The sequence below is a fragment of the Brienomyrus brachyistius genome, chromosome 17 (genome assembly GCF_023856365.1).
Source record: "Brienomyrus brachyistius isolate T26 chromosome 17, BBRACH_0.4, whole genome shotgun sequence".
NCBI lineage: Eukaryota > Metazoa > Chordata > Actinopteri > Osteoglossiformes > Mormyridae > Brienomyrus > Brienomyrus brachyistius.
Window position 1 is genome coordinate 8,842,352 of NC_064549.1, and position 18,660 is coordinate 8,861,011.

General features: G+C 38.8%; 1 protein-coding gene across 2 annotated transcripts; it reads left to right on the top strand.

The window, feature by feature from the left end:
* Positions 1-196: 196 nt before the first annotated feature.
* LOC125711760 (von Willebrand factor A domain-containing protein 5A-like) lies at positions 197-17,727 on the top strand. Of its 2 annotated transcripts, none has more exons than XM_048981002.1 (33): positions 197-346; positions 1,797-1,863; positions 2,210-2,412; positions 2,561-2,783; positions 2,929-3,095; positions 3,256-3,370; positions 3,493-3,668; positions 3,810-3,898; positions 4,008-4,152; positions 4,502-4,581; positions 5,087-5,201; positions 5,704-5,862; positions 6,182-6,285; positions 6,384-6,583; positions 7,534-7,560; positions 7,634-7,660; positions 7,889-7,915; positions 8,144-8,170; positions 8,865-8,891; positions 8,965-8,991; positions 10,439-10,456; positions 11,625-11,657; positions 11,826-11,855; positions 12,356-12,379; positions 12,538-12,573; positions 12,713-12,730; positions 13,791-13,808; positions 14,860-14,880; positions 15,083-15,100; positions 15,727-15,759; positions 16,045-16,172; positions 16,301-16,427; positions 16,579-17,727. In XM_048981002.1, the coding sequence occupies exons 2-33, from the start codon at positions 1,821-1,823 to the stop codon at positions 16,659-16,661; spliced, it is 2,568 nt and encodes an 855-aa protein (XP_048836959.1). In that variant the 5' UTR covers positions 197-346; positions 1,797-1,820; the 3' UTR covers positions 16,662-17,727. The 2 variants fall into 2 exon arrangements, with proteins under 2 accessions (XP_048836959.1, XP_048836960.1); XM_048981003.1 differs by lacking the exon at positions 197-346 and adding an exon at positions 762-876.
* Positions 17,728-18,660: the final 933 nt, after the last annotated feature.

Below are 18,660 nucleotides of genomic sequence, written 5' to 3' on the forward strand. Positions count from 1 at the left end.
ATAAACCTAACAAGCAAATTACCACGGTCGTATCAACTTCATCAAATGTAATTTGACGATGTTCTGTTACAACATTGTAATATTCCCTTGATCAATCCTTGTTTTAATAGATCAGTTTCATAAACCAATAACCACGTGCTTTCTAATTAAGTCATATTATTATATATTCTTATTTGTTGTAAACAATCCGGGAGATTACCGCAAAGCTCCAGAAACGCTGTTGATTCCAGTCTCAGCACCACGTGGCCAAACGCGGAACCGCAAAAATATATTTAAGGAAGTAGCGTACTGATGTTGATTATTACGAACTGCAAGTAGGAGTGAGGACTTAATATTCTGGAAATTGGTAAGTAGACGGATTTACGTAAGAGTGTAATTTATGTGCTGCATGATTGTACAACAGTTGAAACTGTTAATTTGTTTAATAAAATATCTATTTCTCCTGTAAAGCAATGTAAATATATGTATCAGTAGTTTCAGATTCTTACTTGAACAGTTCGTGAACTGTACATTTCATCATTAGTCTCCAAATACATGCATGACCCAGGATATGCGGAAAGTGGTGCGTAGAGAAACTGTTGTAAAATTGTATTAGATGAACTATGCATAACTGCAGTTGTCTGTAGTTAAATTTACATTACATTACCCTAATTCACACTACGTGCACTACTGTGAAAATATACAGTACTGCACTTTACGATTTACCGTAACTTTTCAATATATCAGTCGATTGTGAACATAGAATAGATATAATACGGTAGCGAATAAACGGCCATCATGCAGTATAGTGTTTGAAGCCATGAACGATTCTGAAAGTCGCCATGATATTTCCCTGATGTTTCTCAAGTCTCACTGCAGCCCTAGATTGGAGAACAGGTTAGTTAATTAATGTGAATGGAACTACATTCTGAAGTCATTTAAAACAGCTGGCTAAATGGGCGTCGCCGTCATTAAGTCTGAGGGGAACGTGTCTCCCTCACATTTCATAATTATTCGTTTGGACCCCCCACATTTAACATAAAATATTAGTTTTATGTCACTGTGTCCCCCCCCCCTTATTCAAAATGCTTCTGACGCCCCTTGGTTGGCTCCATTTTTGTCTCAAATTGCATAAATAGCAGCTTAATTACTCAAATATCTTCAGTACTGTACAATTTAAATTACTGTGTGTTATTCCAATACTCTACAATACAGTTCAGTACTGTGTACACATATACTCAATTGAATTTTATTTACACAGCGCTTTTTCACAGCGTTACATTGTCTCAAGGCGCTTATTGTAGTTTCACTGCTGTCTCTCAGTGGCTCGTTCTTGGCGGTTTATCATGAGCTTTGATGAATCTACAGTATGTTTTCATTGCGAGAAAACTTTCTTTTTCCTGCCATGTTTTCTTTGCACGCCGCATTAACCACAGGTAGGTAACCAGAAGTAGACGAGTTACTGTAAGGCAAAGAAGAGCAATTAAAGGGAAAAACTGATTACTGTACCAGTTAAAAATTTTTCCGTATGTTGCGATTAAAAAGACCCGAAATGAACACTATAGGCGCACTACTTGATTACTGTAAGTAAATTATAAAACAATATTTGTACAGGAATGGTTCTCTCCCAAGCTTTTTGATCCATATGAGTGGTTGATCACTATAACCGTGATCACTATATGGGGGATCCACTGTAACTGTTTAACCATTTTTATAATGAAAACTGGGTGAAAATGAAATGTTATTTAATCTAAGACAGGCAGAATTATTTCTATACCTAGATTCTGTACTAATTCAGGAATTGTGTTTCATTTTAGTGTGATATCTCTTCAATTAACTAAATGGCGAACGCATGTGGATTGAGAACCGTAAATAATGAACCAGGTAAAAATGCGCATCGGCCATGAGTGGACGTCCACACATCAGCAAAGTGAAAGAATATGATCTGAAATGCTTTTGGAAGACAAAATAATATCTGTACATACCTGTATAAGCCACCTGTGCTTTTCCTGTTATACTGAACACTTAAAAATAAGATATTTAATTATACAAAGAATGTTTTCAAAGATGCATTAATCTTAAAGTTACACTAAAAGAATTGCAAATGTAATTTTCTGATGAGCAGCAGAAGCGCAGCACCCCTGTGTATTTTAATGGCAGGTTCCCGGTTCCCTTCTTGCCCTTTATTGCTGTACTGTCCTTATCGCTTTATCACTCGTCTGTACCTTAGTGCCCCTGAAGTCAGTGGAGGTGCAGGTGGATGTCCAGGGTCACGTGGCTTCTGTCAGCTCCACCCTTCAGTATGAGAACCAGGAGTCCAGTCCAGTGGAGGCCGTCTTCATCTTCCCCATGGAGAGTAACGTCTCCATCTACAGTTTTGTTGCCCGCATTGGGGATGTTGAGATTAAGGCCCAAGTTAAAGAGAAAGAGCAGGTGTGTTTTTTTTTGTTCATAGTGTGTCTTAGGGTGAGTTGTCCGGAATCATCAGTCAGTCGATCTTCACAATGACAACATAAACAGAGACTTTGTTAGACATAGTAAGTATCTCTGTGTTTGTCCCTGTCTCCTCGTCGTCTGTCAGGCTCAGGAGGAGTATGACGATGCCGTCAGCTCAGGGCAGCAGGCCTTCCTCCTGGAGGAGAGTGATGAAAGTTCTGACGTGTTTCGCCTGAGTGTCGGGAGTCTTCCTCCGGGGCAGAGTGCCTCTGTTACGCTGAGCTACGTGACTGAGCTGGCCGTACAGGCTGATGACGCCCTGAGGTTCTGTCTGCCTGCCGTGCTCAACCCACGGTACACGCCAGCAGGTACCAAGGAGCTGAACCACACTGGCCAATTGACTGTCATAACCCTTTAAGCATCGGGAAGTTGGTCAGATGGTCATGAAATGGTCAGGTGTTCAGTTTCACTTACACCATTTGTTAATTTCTTCTCATCTCTTTACTCTTCCAGGCAGTAAGAGCTTGACAGCAGAGGGATCTGGTCCCCAGGGGGAAAGTGTCCCATACACCCTGTCCCTTGGAGTCCACATGTACTCCCCCAGCACCGTCCAGAGTGTCCAGTCCAACTGCCCCCTCACCCCACTGGAGTTCCTCTCCCAGGATAATACTGAGGCCAAAGTAGCTCTTTCTGCATCATCTTTGTTCTCTTTGGTTCCTGTTTTCAGAACAGACAGAGATTTGTACCTGAATTAGTTTACTGAACAATATACATCATCCATATTTATTCTGTTAAAGTCTTTCAGCTGTCATGCACTTAACCACATTTATGTCTCTCTAGGTCAGTCTGTCCCCTGGTCACAAGTTTGACCGGGATGTAGAGCTGCTGCTGTATTACGGTCAGCCTCACCAACCCACTGCTATACTGGAGGCGGGGCAGCCAAGTGCCCAAGCAGGTGAATTTGCACCTTCAGGCGTGAAAATCTAAAGTGGATCAGACTTGTGCTTCAATCCATTGTTGGTTCAAACACATTAAAGCTTCTCCCATATTTCTGTTTTCTTACCTTTTGATTTGTAGGCTCATTGATGGGTGACACTGTAGCCATGTTGAGCTTCTACCCAGAGATTCCATCTATACCATCTTCTCAAATGACTTCCAAAGGGGAGTTTATATTTGTGGTGGATCGTTCAGGCAGCATGGACTGTCCAATGAACCAACGCAACTACAAACAGACTCGCATCAGCAGTGCCAGGGTAAGGTCACTAAAACCATCATACCAAACACCTTGACTTTCTCTGATACACCCACTGACGCATAGTGAGAGCTAAAGGTGCACAGTAATATCTACTGACACATGCTAGATCTGATGTTTCCTTACATTGTTCCCGGTTTAGGACACGTTACTGCTGCTGTTGAAGAGTCTTCCTGTTGGCTGTTACTTCAACATCTATGGCTTTGGTTCCTCCTTTGAATCCTATTTCCCGTCAGTAATCATTCACAACCTCATGCTGCTGCTTAGTATGAAAATTATGTTTTCTGTTTAGCCCAGTATATTTTTGCATCACTGGGTTAAATCTTTCTATCTGGCTTAGTGAGAGTGTGGAGTACATGCAGGCCAACATGGAAACTGCTGTGCAGAAGGTGAAGTCAATGCAGGCTGATATGGGAGGAACAGGAATCCTTCAGGTTCTTCAGAAGATCTACAGCAAGCCCTGTCTGCCTTCACATCCACGCCAGGTGCCTCATACCGCCACCTGCTGTTCATTTCTGTATTCTGTTCAACACTGATTCTTCATTCCAGTATATACAGTACACCTAGTGTTACCTGAGATCAAGTATTTGTTGTGGAACATTTGTGGTCATGCAGTATTGGAGTTAATGATTTTGGAGCGGAATATATGATGCATGATCAATTTAGTGTGTTTTATGTCATGAAAGAGTGTTTTTCAAAAAGTGAAATTCACACTCTTTCCTACAGAATATTATATGTTTCAAACTCATTACTCTAGGTTACTGTGAAGTAGCCCTGTGATGACAGTTTCCGTTTCTTCTTTCCCTCCAATTTTCTTCCATCTCTCTCTGCCAGCTGTTTGTCTTCACAGATGGAGAAGTGGGAAACACCAAAGAGGTGATTGATCTGGTGAAGAGACATGCGTTGTCTCACAGGTGAGCATCACCTTTCTGTGTGTCTGCAGATGCTGTGGAGATGTATGGTGTTTGGCTCTCTGGGCAAGGATTCTGTACCCATGATCGAAAGGTTGCTGGTTCAAATCCTGCAGTGGGCAGAATGATGTCACTGTTGGATCTTTGAGCGATGCCCTTCACCCTCACTGCTCTAGGGTGTGACTGACACCGTTTTCTTAGTTGTATGTTGCTTTGGATAACGGCCAAATAAACAAATTAAATGTCCCCACAATGATAAGAGAGACTGATAAATGGGAGTTGTAGCGACATGCATTCAGTGTTATGAATTTGCAGGTTTTCCTGGCTTGTAGTATTTGTGTTTGAAGGTTGGAATCTTTGTCATTGGCCAGTCAGAAGTCACTTGAGATATTGGAATGACAAAATGTGTGTGTGTGTGTGTGTGTGTGTGTGTGTGTGTGTGTGTGTGTGTGTGTGTGTGTGTGTGTGTGTGTGTGTGTGTGTGTGTGTGTTTCCTCTCTGTACCCAGGTGCTTCACCTTTGGCATCGGGGAGGGGGCCAGCAGTGCCCTGGTGAATGGCATGGCTGAGGGCGGCTCTGGACACCCACAGTTCATCACTGGGGCAGAGAGACTGCAGCCAAAGGTGAGGAGGAGTCACACCTGCATCTGTACTAGAGAAACACGAGTTAATCCATGCAGCTTCCTCTGCTCAGCTCATATAAAACTCACTCCTACTTCTCTAAGCTTGTTTGTCCACCAGCCATTTCAGCCAATGAAGATTATAGATCCAAAGCTCAGTCATCGTCTAAAGATTCCTGTAATACCTGTAAATGTTTTAGTTAGTGTATCATGTCTCAATATTCACATGATGCTAAATACATACATCTGATATGCTGACACATACAGTCATGTAGATATCTGACCCGCCTCTCACATGTCTAATATGCATATGAGTATTTTTTCCAGTTAATATTTTATCATTCTGTTGTAAATGATCATCAAGCTTTAATTGGATAATTTAGAGAAAAGGTCCCCATTGGACCAGGAGTGAGGATTTTAGGTCTTTAATTGTCTCCATACTGTGCTAATCTCTAGTATGCTTATGCCCTATCAGTAGGTAACACGAGTCTTTTCCTACTCCTCAGGTTATGCAGTCTCTTCGGTTTGCCATGCAGCCTGTTGTAGAGGACATTTCAGTGAAATGGAACATTCCAGCAGATATATCCGTCACCCCCCTGTCTCCTCTTCCCAATGTGCTCTTCCAGAATCAGAGGGCAATACTGTACTTCCAGCTCACTGGACAGGTTTGGAACCTTAACTTACTTTCAGGCATGCAGCCTGATTCTGGAGTCTCAAATTCACTTCCTGGCTTTTTGAAGGTTTCATATCCATCTAGTGACCCTGAGTGTTATATTTCTGTATTTACAGAGGGTTTCGTATTAAAACTCAGTCTTTGATACTTTGGAAATATTACTTAATTTAATTAACATTCAAGTTGTGATATATTTTCTTATTCTTGATAATGTCATGCGTTTTACATCATTTTTTAAATATAAATTTGAATTTCTTGTCACATGGTATCACTTTCCTCCCTCCCTTTGTTTCACCACTTTGTCTCCCCAGAGGTCCGGTAATATTTCAGGTTCAGTGAGTCTCCATTACACTCTGGATAAGAAGGTTGTGGAAAACACACTTACCCTTAACATGAAGCCAAAGGAGGACAGCAGGTAATGAGATGCACACAGACACACTCAGATCATTAGCAAGTGCTGGTCATTATCAGCTGGTTTAATTATGTCTGTCCATTTGTCTGTTGGCCCCTCAGCATGCTGATACACAGACTGGGGGCCCGCAAAGCCATTTTGGCCTTGGAGGAACGTGGAAAGGTGGGCAAGAAGACTAAGAAGAAGAGAGCAGTGAAACTGAGCATCCAATCAGGAGTCAGCTCCTCCTACACGGCTTTCATTGCTGTCAACACAGAGAACAAGCAGCCAATCAAAGGGCCCCTACTGTGCAGAAACATCAGTAAGTTGCATGATTTTTGTGGATGAATCTCTGAAGACGTGCCCTTTATTTCCATCACTCAGCAAAAGGTTTCGAACAGACATGTTTTATTATGAAAAAGGACAGTGGCAAAAAATTAGCTTGTGTTGGTATAGCGAAGGGGTGATATGGTGATGCAGTGGTTAACTAATAACATTTCAGGAAAGACGTTGGAGCGTTAAGGGACAACTTAAGGTAGAACTTAAGGAGAGCATTAAGGTTTTGGGAAACACACCCCTGTTTGCTATAATCATGACATAAAATATTCATACCATTTCCTCTCTAATCTGTACAGTAGTTCTCCTGTGTTAATGGGTGATGCGTTCCAAGACCTACCAGAGACACAATATATACTTTGTACTGTATATATTGCAATGAAAAAATGTTATTTGTATTAATAGATGACAGAGCAGCATAAATCATATTTCTATTCTCTTCAAAGGATGAATAATGAAAAAGCATAAGCCACTGTTACACATTTTACAATGAAAACATTTTTAAAGTGCAGTTTCATTTGACATAATGTGTTCAAACTGCATTTTTATCTGACCCTATAGAATTGCAGGAGAATGCATGTCGTGCAATTGAGAGCAAAGTAATTCCTGCAGTTGCATCATTAAAAAGGCCTGTGTTTAACTTCTCCGTAGTTTGATACTCTGTGATGGACTGGCCCTTAACCCCCACAGAGTGATGTCTCCGTTTGGCCCCTGAGCAAGGCCCTTAGCCCCCACTTGCTTCAGGAACTGTCTGATGCTGCCTTCAATTGTATGGCGTCTTGGACAAAAGTATCTGTTAAACAAACTGTAAATGAAATGCAATTTACAGTTAGAAATGTAATTGTAATTTAGTGAGTGGATGAATGTCCAAGGTTTAGAGACGAAATGCCTTATTTTATGAATGATTTTTACACGTTGTTTTATTTTTACCTGCAGAATCCATGATGTTTTCACCACCACCAGGTTAGTGTGTAACAATTATATTCTTATATCAATATTCTTATAAATTTTTACAGTGTTTCATTTTGATTTGCAGGATGCTCCCTGTCTCTTCCGCCTTCAGGTTAGTGTGTATCACTTTATATTTGAACATATTGTACTAATATATATACATACACACAAAAAAACGTCCAGCTCAAAAACCTAATTTCTTTTAAAACTAAGATTTCTTTATAACACTTCACCATAAATCTGTGTGCAATATTAGTCTATAGTGATCACAGTGTGTAACAATTATATTCTTATATCCATATTCTTATTAATTTTTACAGTGTTTCATTTTCATTTGCAGGATGCTCCCTGTCTCTTCCGCCTTCAGGTTAGTGTGTATCACTTTATATTTGAACATATTGTACTAATATATATACATACACACAAAAAAACGTCCAGCTCAAAAACCTAATTTCTTTTAAAACTAAGATTTCTTTATAACACTTCACCATAAATCTGTGTGCAATATTAGTCTATAGTGATCACAGTGTGTAACAATTATATTCTTATATCCATATTCTTATTAATTTTTACAGTGTTTCATTTTGATTTGCAGGATGCTCCCTGTCTCTTCCGCCTTCAGGTTAGTGTGTATCACTTTATATTTGAACATATTGTACTAATATATGTACATACACGCACACACACAAAAAAACGTCCAGCTCAAAAACCTAATTTCTTTTAAAACTAAGATTTCTTTATAACACTTTACCATAAATCTGTGTGCAATATTAGTGGTTAGTGATCACAAAAACCTGTGCATTTATAACATTTCTATATCTTATTCATCCAACCAATTTATGTTTACTCTCTGCCTCCTATGACTGGCTGTTCTTAAATATGCACATAATTGACATAATGTGTTCAAACCGCATTTTTATCTGACCCTATAAAATCGCAGGAGAATGCATGTCGTGCAATTAAGAGAAAAGTACTTCCTGCAGTTGCATAATTAAAAAGGCCTGTGTTTAACTTCTTTATACTGTAGTTTGATACTCTGTGACGGATTGGCCCTTAACCCCCACAGAGTGATGTCACTGTCGGGCCCCTGAGCAAGGCCCTTAACCCCCACTTGCTTCAGGAACTGTCTGATCCTGCCGTCAATTGTATGGCGTCTTGGACAAACATATCTGCTAAATAAATATACTGTAAATGAAATGCAATTTACAGTTAGAAATGTAATTGTAATTTAGTGAGTGGATGAATGTCCAAGGTTTACAGACGAAATGCCTTATTTTATGAATGATTTTTACACATTGTTGTATTTTTACCTGCAGAACCCATGATGTTTTCAGCACTACAAGGTTAGTGTGTAACAGTAATATTCTTATATCAATATTCTTATCAATTTTTACAGTGTTTCATTTTGATTTTCAGGACGCATGATGGCTTTTGGTGGCCCAGGTTAGTTTGTATTACTTTATATTTGAACATGTACTTTATACAATATATATATATATATATATATATATATATATATATATACACACACACACAAAAAAACGTCCAGCTCAAAAACCTAATTTCTTTTAAAACTAAGATTTCTTTATAGCACTTTACCATAAATCTGTGTGCAATATTAGTGGTTAGTGATCACAAAAACCTGTGCATTTATAACATTTCTATATCTTATTCATCCAACCAATTTATGTTTACTCTCTGCCTCCTATGACTGACTGTTCTTACATATGCACATACTTACAAGTATTTATTTGTATGACTGTGTTTTTCTGTAATTGTTTAAATTCTTTTTTATTTCTTTTTCTATTTATTGCACTAAACAGGAGCTGCACTCCTAATTTCATTGTGTATTTAGTACACAATGACAGTAAAGCGTCTATTCTATTCATAGCACTTTGGTGTTTTTATTTTTTTGTACTTTACAGCGGCAGGGAAATATTGAAGTACATTTAAAATTCTACCCAACATGTCTCCTACAAATGACAGTGAGAAAAAAATCAAGCAAGTTGAAAATACATTTAATTTTGTGAACTCCCCATCTCACTGATATAGATCTTTTTCAGTGTCCCCTAAAAGTCAAGTCCAGCTCAGAAATTTTAATTTAAAAGAAAATATTTCTTCATGACATTTTTTCCAAAACACTATTTATTTATTTTTTCCTTTTACAACAAAATCAGATGGTTCGTCAGGTAAATAACATACTGAAACGTAGACAGAATAAGAAAAAAACAAGCGTGATGAAGTTCCATTTGTTTAAAAACATATTTCCGTGCTATTAACAACACGAGGTCCAGTTCAGAATCCGCAATTAAAAAAAAAGGTATGTTGATAGCAGTTTACCATAATAATGTTTTTTTTTTTTGAAGACGAATGTTTCTCAGGTAAGTTTAAAATTTCACCCAGTGTGTACAACTCCTAAAAATAAGACATAATAAGTAAAACTAAAATAAGTATGAGGTCAGGTTGGTTGGTGCAGCGCATTGCCACACCTACCACACAGCATCCTCCACCTCACAGATGTAGATCTCTAATCTAAAAGAAAAAGGTCTAATAAGACTTTTAAGAAGAATTTCTAATAAGAAATTTTACTTTCTTTAATACTAAAATAGACCGTTATAGAAGTTATATTTTATGTTAAATGTCGGGTTTCTTTTTCTTACCATGTAAGTTTCACATTTTACCCAACATGACCGACTCCTAAAAAGACAGATGAAGTAAAGAAATAAAAAATCAAGCATGTTGAAATTCCATTTCCTTAACAATACATGTTACTGATGTTTATCTCTTTTTCAATGTCCTCTAAAGATAAAAGGTCCAGTTCAGTAACCTTAACAGAAAAGGTTTGTTCATAGCAGTTTACCATAGAATTATTATTTCCTTCCTTTTGCAGGCAGCAGGTATTCAGCAGGTAAGTTTGACATCTTCCGTTCCATACTTGAGGTGCTGCAGGTCAGCTGTAACCTTTCCTAGTCTCCACATCCTCCACCAATGACATCCTCCAGGGTCTGTATGCCTGCAGGTTTGCACAGCCGGCTTGGCCTTTTCTTCCACGTTGGCTTCTTCTTTTGTTGCCAGCCATGTCTTGCTGGCATTTCTTGAGGCCAATGGAAACCATGGTTGCCATTGACCTGTGTGGTGCTCCCCCTGCTGGTGTGGGCTGTCACCACACAGCATAATGCAAATGCTAAGCCCAGTATGTGTTTAACAAATAAATGTGTCTGATTTACATGTAAATGCTTCTTGTGCTACTGATTGTCTCCAAGTGGCGAGACACACCCTTTCTATGTATATATGTATACATATATATATATATATATATATATATATATATATATATATATATATATATATATTTTTTTTTTTTTTATCTATCCATCCATCCATTTTCCAAACTGCTTATCCTACTTGGTCGCGGGGGGTCCGGAGCCTATCCCGGAAGCAATGGGCACGAGGCATGGAACAACCCAGGATGGGAGGCCAGCCCATCGCACGGGACACTCACACACCATTCACTCACACATGCACATCTATGGGCAATTTACCAACTCCAATTAGCCTCAGCATGTCTTTGGACTGTGGGGGGAAACCGGAGTACCTGGAGGAAACCCCATGACGACATGGGGAGAACATGCAAACTCCACACACATGTGACCCAGGCGGAGACTCAAACCTGGGTCTCAGAGGTGTGAGGCAACAGTGCTAACCACTGCACCACCATGCCGCCCCTTGTTTATCTAGATATTTTTAAATAAAAGTTTAGCGTATTATCTGTTTATATATTACCCAGCATTACAGTATAGTTTGTATGTTAAAGTACCCTGCAATGGATTGGTGTCCCACCCCGGGTTTGTTTTGCTTTATTTATTTTCTGTATGCAGCACCCAAAGGCTGTCTCATGCAAAGCAAGTTTAACATTTTATCAAATATCTCCCCAAGATCTATAATGTATGAATAAATGCACAAAATATGAGACAAATAATATAAATGAGTCAATACAGCTAACACTGAATATTGTAATTAATGGCATCTTATTCACCAAATCTTGTTTGTAATTTTATGTATTACATTTATTTTAGGTTCAGAATGTATGTACCCTCCTTTGTCTGGAGGTGAGTTCATATTAACATCAAGAAGCAAAGTTTGTTTTAGAGAGAATCATCCATCCATTGACTAGTCATTTTTGCTGAATATTTGCTGAATTATGTAGTTAGATTAGGTTAATGGTATCTTATTCAACCAAATCTTGTTTGTAATTTTATGCATCACGTTTATTTTAGGTTCAAGCTGGTGCTCTCTTGAATTCGGAGGTGAGTTCATATTAACATGAAGAAGCAAACTTTGTTTTAGAGAGAATCATCCATCCATTGACTTGTCGTTTTTGCTGAGCATTTATGGAATATATTTTGTAATAATTTTCAAAGTTTGGTTAACTGTTTTGCATGTGGCTAACACAGTGCTCACACACATATTGTTTTGGGGGTAAAAATATTACAGTGGAAAACTACATAATCTACTTTGACCAACAAGATTAAAGTAACTGAGAATTGTCCAAAATGATAATTGTATAAAACCATTCGCAAATATGTTGTAAAACATTGGAATTTTTTTTTTTATGAAGCAATGAGAAATGATGCTCCGCTGTGCAGAAGTAACATTATGTGTGGGGATCACACTTATTATTATGCAAATGCTGCTTGTCATTTGAGAAAATGCTCCCAGGCAATCGAGGAAAAACTAAAGGAAAAGGTTTGTTCTTAGAAGTTTACACTAACAATTGGTTTTGATTTTGTTTATTTTTTGTATGCAGCCCTCAAGCACGGTTTCAGGAGACGTAAGTTTAACATTTTACAGAATTTCTCCCCAAGATCTATAATGCATGAATAAATGTGTCTTTTATAGGAGACAAAACAGCCAACGCTGAATATTGTAACCAATGGCTTCTTATTCACCAAATCTTGTTTGTAACTTTACGCATCACGTTTATTTCAGGTTCAGCACCCATGCCCCCCCCTCCTATGTCTGGAGGTGAGTTCATGTAAACAAGAAGAAGCAAACTTTGTTTTTGAGAGAATCATCCATCCATTGAATTGTCGTTTTTGCTGAACATTTGCTGAATTATGTAGTTAGATACAGAGACGCCTTATTTAAAATCTTTTCTTTACAGGTGGTGGCTTGAGAAAGGGTTTGTATATGACCATTTAAATTGTCATGTCCTTGACATTTATCATTCCATTATTAATTATATAATGCACCTAATAATGCCCCAATTTATACCCTGAAAGTTAGATGTTTAGTTCACAAACCTAATTGTTTTAGTTTTTCTTGATTGCTTTGGCACATTTTATGTAGCATATCGAACATTCTCAGGACAAAAGCAGCATTTCTCAAAACAGTTAATGCATATAGCACAACACTATGGGTTAGCTTGCTCAAAACAATTAACTCATTTAACTCAAAGCAAATAATTCCACCAATGAATTAGTCAGGTCACCAAAATGAAAAGTACAATCAGCATCGTTTTAAGCTTGAGAATCAAAATGCTTAGATACATTGTCAGTATGTCAGTGTAAGCAGGCTCCTGAGCTCCACAATTCTGAATGATGGTTGGTTCCCACTTCCTCATTGTCAGTGACTGATCATTTTTCTTTAACAAACTAGCTTTACATTACAGTAGGTGAAGTTCACTGGCAAGAGAAGGCCCTCGCGGGCACATGTAGCTTCTTCAGATCTCAAGACACAGAAAAAAGTCACGCAGCACCATATAACACAAAAACAGCAAAATGGTAATAAAACCAAGTACTCTGGGAAGCAAAACCACAACAATGCTGTTTGGGTGCATTAATGGAATATATTTTAAAATAATTTTCAAAGCTTGGTTAACTGTTTTGCATGTGGCTAACACAGTGCTCACACACATATTGTTTTGGGGGTAAAAATATTACAGTGGAAAAAACTACATAATCTACTTCGACCAACAAGATTAAAGCAACTGAGAATTGTCCAAAATGATGACAATTGTATAAAACCAAAACAATTTAGATTTTTTTTTGTGAAGCAATGAGAAATGATGCTCCGCTGTGCAGAAGTAACATTATGTGTGGGGATTACACTTATTATTTTGCAAATGCTGCTTGTCATTTGAGAAAATGCTCCCAGGCAATCGAGGAAAAACTAAAGGAAAAGGTTTGTTCTTAGTGTAAACTTCTAATACTTTGTTTGTTTTGATTTTTTTCCTTTTAAAGCAAAAAGCAAATGTCAAGGTAAGTTTAAGGCAAAAAGGTTGAAATAATGAAACTCCATTTTATCTCCTTAACAACATAATCATCAACCCTTCCACATTGGGGGGGTTAGGGCCACGGGCCCCCTGTGTTCTGGGGGGATAAAAAACTGAGTAAAATTTTTGGGCGCCCCTGGTGAGCGGAGCGGAGCAAAGTAAAAAGATACTTTTTACATAACGTATTTTCTGTCTTCCAAAGCAGCATTGTACATGCAGCCATAAAAAAAAATTGAGACCACAGCACAATTTTTTGTTTCACTCATTCCTGTATTTATGGGTGTGTGTCTGTGAATAATATATATATATTTTTTTTTTTGCAAACTGCAACCTGGTTTTTCTCAATGAAGAGCTTCTTCCTTGCTTTATGGGACTTCAGTCTTGCTTCTAGAAACCTGTTATAAACTGTCCTATCAGCACACTTCACACCTGCACTTAATGCTTCCCATTGCTTTTGAAGGTCATATGATGTCATTGTCTGATTCATGAGACACTGTCAGATAAGTTGACGGTCATCTCTGGCATTAGAAAGTCACTTCTGCCCTTTACCTGGCTGGTTTCTGGTCGTTCCCAGTGTCTCCTGCTTCACCTTAGTCTTGTGTACTGCTGTCTTAGAAACTTTGAGGCTGGAAGTAACCTGCCGGTCAGCATAGGCTTCAGCCAGCAGAACCAGGGTTTAACCAGGATTTAAAAACGCAGACTTTTTTAAAAAAAATATGGAGTGGTCTCGCTATTTTTCCCCAGAGCTGTATATCTTATGCATTGCTGAGTTACTAAACTTTTTGTTTGTCATCTGCTGGCCTTCGCGTGTTGTCAGTGGCTTTCAGAAAACTCCCAATAATTCCCATTCAGTCCCCCGCAATACTTCAAAACTGTGACGGGGGGAGTCGGGATGCAGGAGGGTCGACTGTATATCACTCATGTAGAAGCCTTAGTCAGTATCTTCCAGAAAATGAGGTCCAGCTTACAATCCCCATTGTTTTAAAAGAAGGTTTTGTTTATAGCAGTTTATTACATCAGCTTTTTCCCTTCTGCAGCATTCTTGTCCCGCACTATGGGTAAGTTTAACATTTTACCCAACATATCCTGAAGAGGATACAAGCATGAATGAATTTACTGTTTTCTATAAATGACAAAAAGTCAGTGCTGAGTTTTATAATTTATGACAACTTGTTCATCAGCTCCTGTTCATAATTTTATGCATTAAATTGTGCTTAGATGCAAAACCCCTGTCCTTTGCTTTTTCTTCTCCTTTTAAAGCAAGAATGAAACGTAAAGGTAAGTTTAACATTTTAACATTTAGTCATCGACCCTTCCACATCGGAGGGGCGGGGGGGGTGGTTAAGGGGCAGAGGCCCCCTATGATCAGGGAAAAAAATGAGTAGAATTTTTGGGTGCTCCTGGAGAGCGGAGCAAAGCAAAGTAAAAAGATACGAGAGATGCGAGATATAACGCGATCGGCTGCCGTAAACGCATTTGCTGTCTCCAAAGCAGCACTGTACGTGTACCTGGCCTTCGCGTGATGTCAGTGGCTTTCAGAGAAAAAGAATAATTCCCATTCAATCCCCCGCAATACTTCAGAACTGTGATGGGGAAAGTCGGGATGCAGGAGGGTCGACTGTATATCACTCATGCAGAGGCCTTTGTCAGTGTCTTCCAAAGAATAAGAGGTCCAGCTTGCAAATTTCACTGTTTTTGAAGAAGGTTTTCTTTATAGCAGTTTATGTCAGTAGTCTTCTTCCCCACTGTGGGTCAGTTTAACATTTTACCGAGCCTGTCCTAAAGAGCTGTGATAAAAGCATGAATGAATTTCCTGTTTTCCATGAAAGACAAAAAGTCACTGCTGAATATTGTAAATGTATGGCAACTCCTGTTCATAATTTGATGCATTAAATTGTGTTTAGGTGCATCACCTATGGCCCCTGCTCCTGAACAAGGTTAGTTTACTTGCATTAAATGCATTGTTTCTTTGAGGTCTTATAATTTGTAATAATGGAAAAGGTTTCTTCATACTACTTTTACACCATCATTGAAGTTGTCTAAACAATCTATTTTGTAATTAATTTCTTTCTAGACAAAATACTTCTTGGATAAACTAATACAGCAGCCATTAATGCAGCCTTTCTACATCACACTACAGAAACATTATAGTCCCTTAGTATTTATTAAATAATATCAGCATGATATTTGCAAGGCTTTTATCAACTGTCAACTCAAAACAGAGACAAAGGATCCTCTGCTGCAATTGATCAGCCTACAGAAAGTAGATGGATCCTGGGACCTCCAACCATCGCTGGCCTCCATCTTTGGGAGAAGGGAGGAAGAAGTGGCCACAGCCTTACCTGGGAAGGTGATGGACTCTCTCAGATGTTCCACACTTTAAGGGTCTTAGACGGTGAAGCTTGTTCAGTTTGGTTGTTTCTTCAGGCCTTTAGCTCAGGTCAGTGAGGCTCCTTGATCCCGTTTTTTACTCCACAGCCTAAGTTGTTACCAGTCTGGGCCACAGTGTTGGCAGTTCTGTGGCTTCATGGTCATAAGATGGACTTCAAGGATGAGTGGCAGTTTGTGGCTGCAAAAGCTGTTGCCTGGATCAAGGCTCAGTCAGGTAAGAGAGACTCTCCCTTTGTTTCATTCACATTCATTAATGATACATCATATGTAATAGATTAACTGAAGTAACTAAACATAACATAATTTTTCAAATTTTCAGATTATGCAATGTGACAGTATGTTTGTTGTGACTGTATGTTTTGTAGGAGCTGATTTGACCGGGTTTGTGGCAGCTGGGAATTCCTTCCTTGGCCTCCAGGTGGAGCTGCAGAACTTTGGCCTGCAATAATGAATCAGACCCTGAATTGCCATCATATTAGCCTATCGCAGGGCCATTCAAAGCACGGTCCTCAAGGTCCGAGCCGTGCCGATTTTCCAGCCTTCCTTTACCTGTGAGCTGGGTATGAAGCCTCTGGCCAATCAGAATCAGTAATTATTAAACCAACTACCTGGGAGCATTGAAAACAAGGCCTGGATTTGGATTCGAGGTCCAGTTTTGAAGATCCCCAGCCTATCACTACTGCACGCAAATCTTCCCAGCTTGCTATTATGTTAATTGTTGAAGGATCCATGCTGACTGACATTTAAAGGATGTTACCTAAATCACAATTAGGTGGAAGAATAATTTTGCATGATTTCTATATTCAGATGTATTATTAGAAATGGTATTGCTAATACATGAACCAGTTTAAATCAGTGTCTCAGCCCAGTCCTTGGGGAGCCCAGACAGTCCACATTTTTCATTCCTCCCAGTACCCAGCCAATCAAATTCCTTCCTGCCAGCTCCGAACAAGTCACAAATACCAGATATAGGTGTGCTGGGAGCAAAAAGTGGACTGTTTGGAGACCCTGGAGGACTGGGTTGAGAAAGTGCCATGACTTTTCAAGCTCATTTCAAATGAAACGGATGTCTGCTTGGACACCTGCACCGACTTTTATACTTGATATGAAGTTTATACATACAGTTTTCGATACAAATTAAGTGTTTTATTGTATTACAATAGAATCATGGTTTAGCATGGGTTGTACCACCTGACATGAAAACCGTAAGTCTAACCATGAGTTGAAAATGGTAATTTTAGTCAGTATTTAACTTGGATCTAACTTTTTCCCAGCATGATGAAGATGACTTGGGGTCTTCTTTATGATGCAGCATCTAGTTCACCATTTTCTAAATTGACTTTTAAATTAATTTTTGTCATGTACATTTACGGACAAATGTTTTTCAGTTATTTTAATGGTTTTAAGTCCATAGTGTCTTGTAACTTTTCATGAGCTTAAAGGTTTTAAACAGAATAATACCCAATTGATTTTTTTTGTAAACTGCTTAAATACATTTAAGAAATTTCTCTCTGCTCATTTGTTGATGGTTGTACCACCCAACAGACAATGTCAAAACTGCATTATATTTTGAATACCTTCAAATAATTTCATATTGAAGAGGTTTTCATACAATAATATTAGTTATGTTACTTATCTCTTTAAGAATTTCCAATTTAAATAATGGAACTAGAGACAAACATGCATGTCATTAACCCATTGGCATTTAACAACACTGCACCACGGCTCGGGCAGTATCAGAATTCTGTTGACCGAAAATATGTCAGTAAAGTTTGCAAAAGATCCGTCAAATACTTTTTGAGTTACCAGGCTAGCAAGACAATGTCTATGACGATGGTGGTGGGCTGGTCCCGAAACCATTCAGGGAATGCAGTAGTGCAGCTGAGAATCAACGGTTGGAAGTGAAAACTGCAAAAGAGTCATAGGATAGAGTTTAATAAGGCTCCATTCCTATAAAACAAAAAAAGAACGGTAGCATGGTGCCTCAGTAGGTAGTGCTGTTACCTTGCACCTGCAAATCGGGGGGGTTTGAACCCCCATTGTGTATGTGAATCTTACCTATTTTTCCTCTGTTACATGGGTTTCTTCCTGTAGTCCGAAAGTAGGCAGTTAGGGTAACTGGTGTCTCTAAATCGCCCATTGTGTGTATGTGCCCTTTGATTATCCCCTTTGCTATCTGGGATAGATTCCAGGATCCACAATAAAAGATTGTTTTGGCCGACCAGAGTCCATTGCTGCAGATGTTTCTGTGCTGGTCAGAGGCCTTTCTTTGTGAAAAGTTGCAGGGTCAAATCAAATCTGTTCAGATATGTTGACAGTATTGGATGTTTCTGGGGTGATATGACTGATACGCATATCTACTTGAAGGCAGGATAAGGACTTCTGAACTGGCAAAATTTTTTTAATGGGAAATACAAAAGGGTCCTTCTACTTCACAGTCTTTAAAA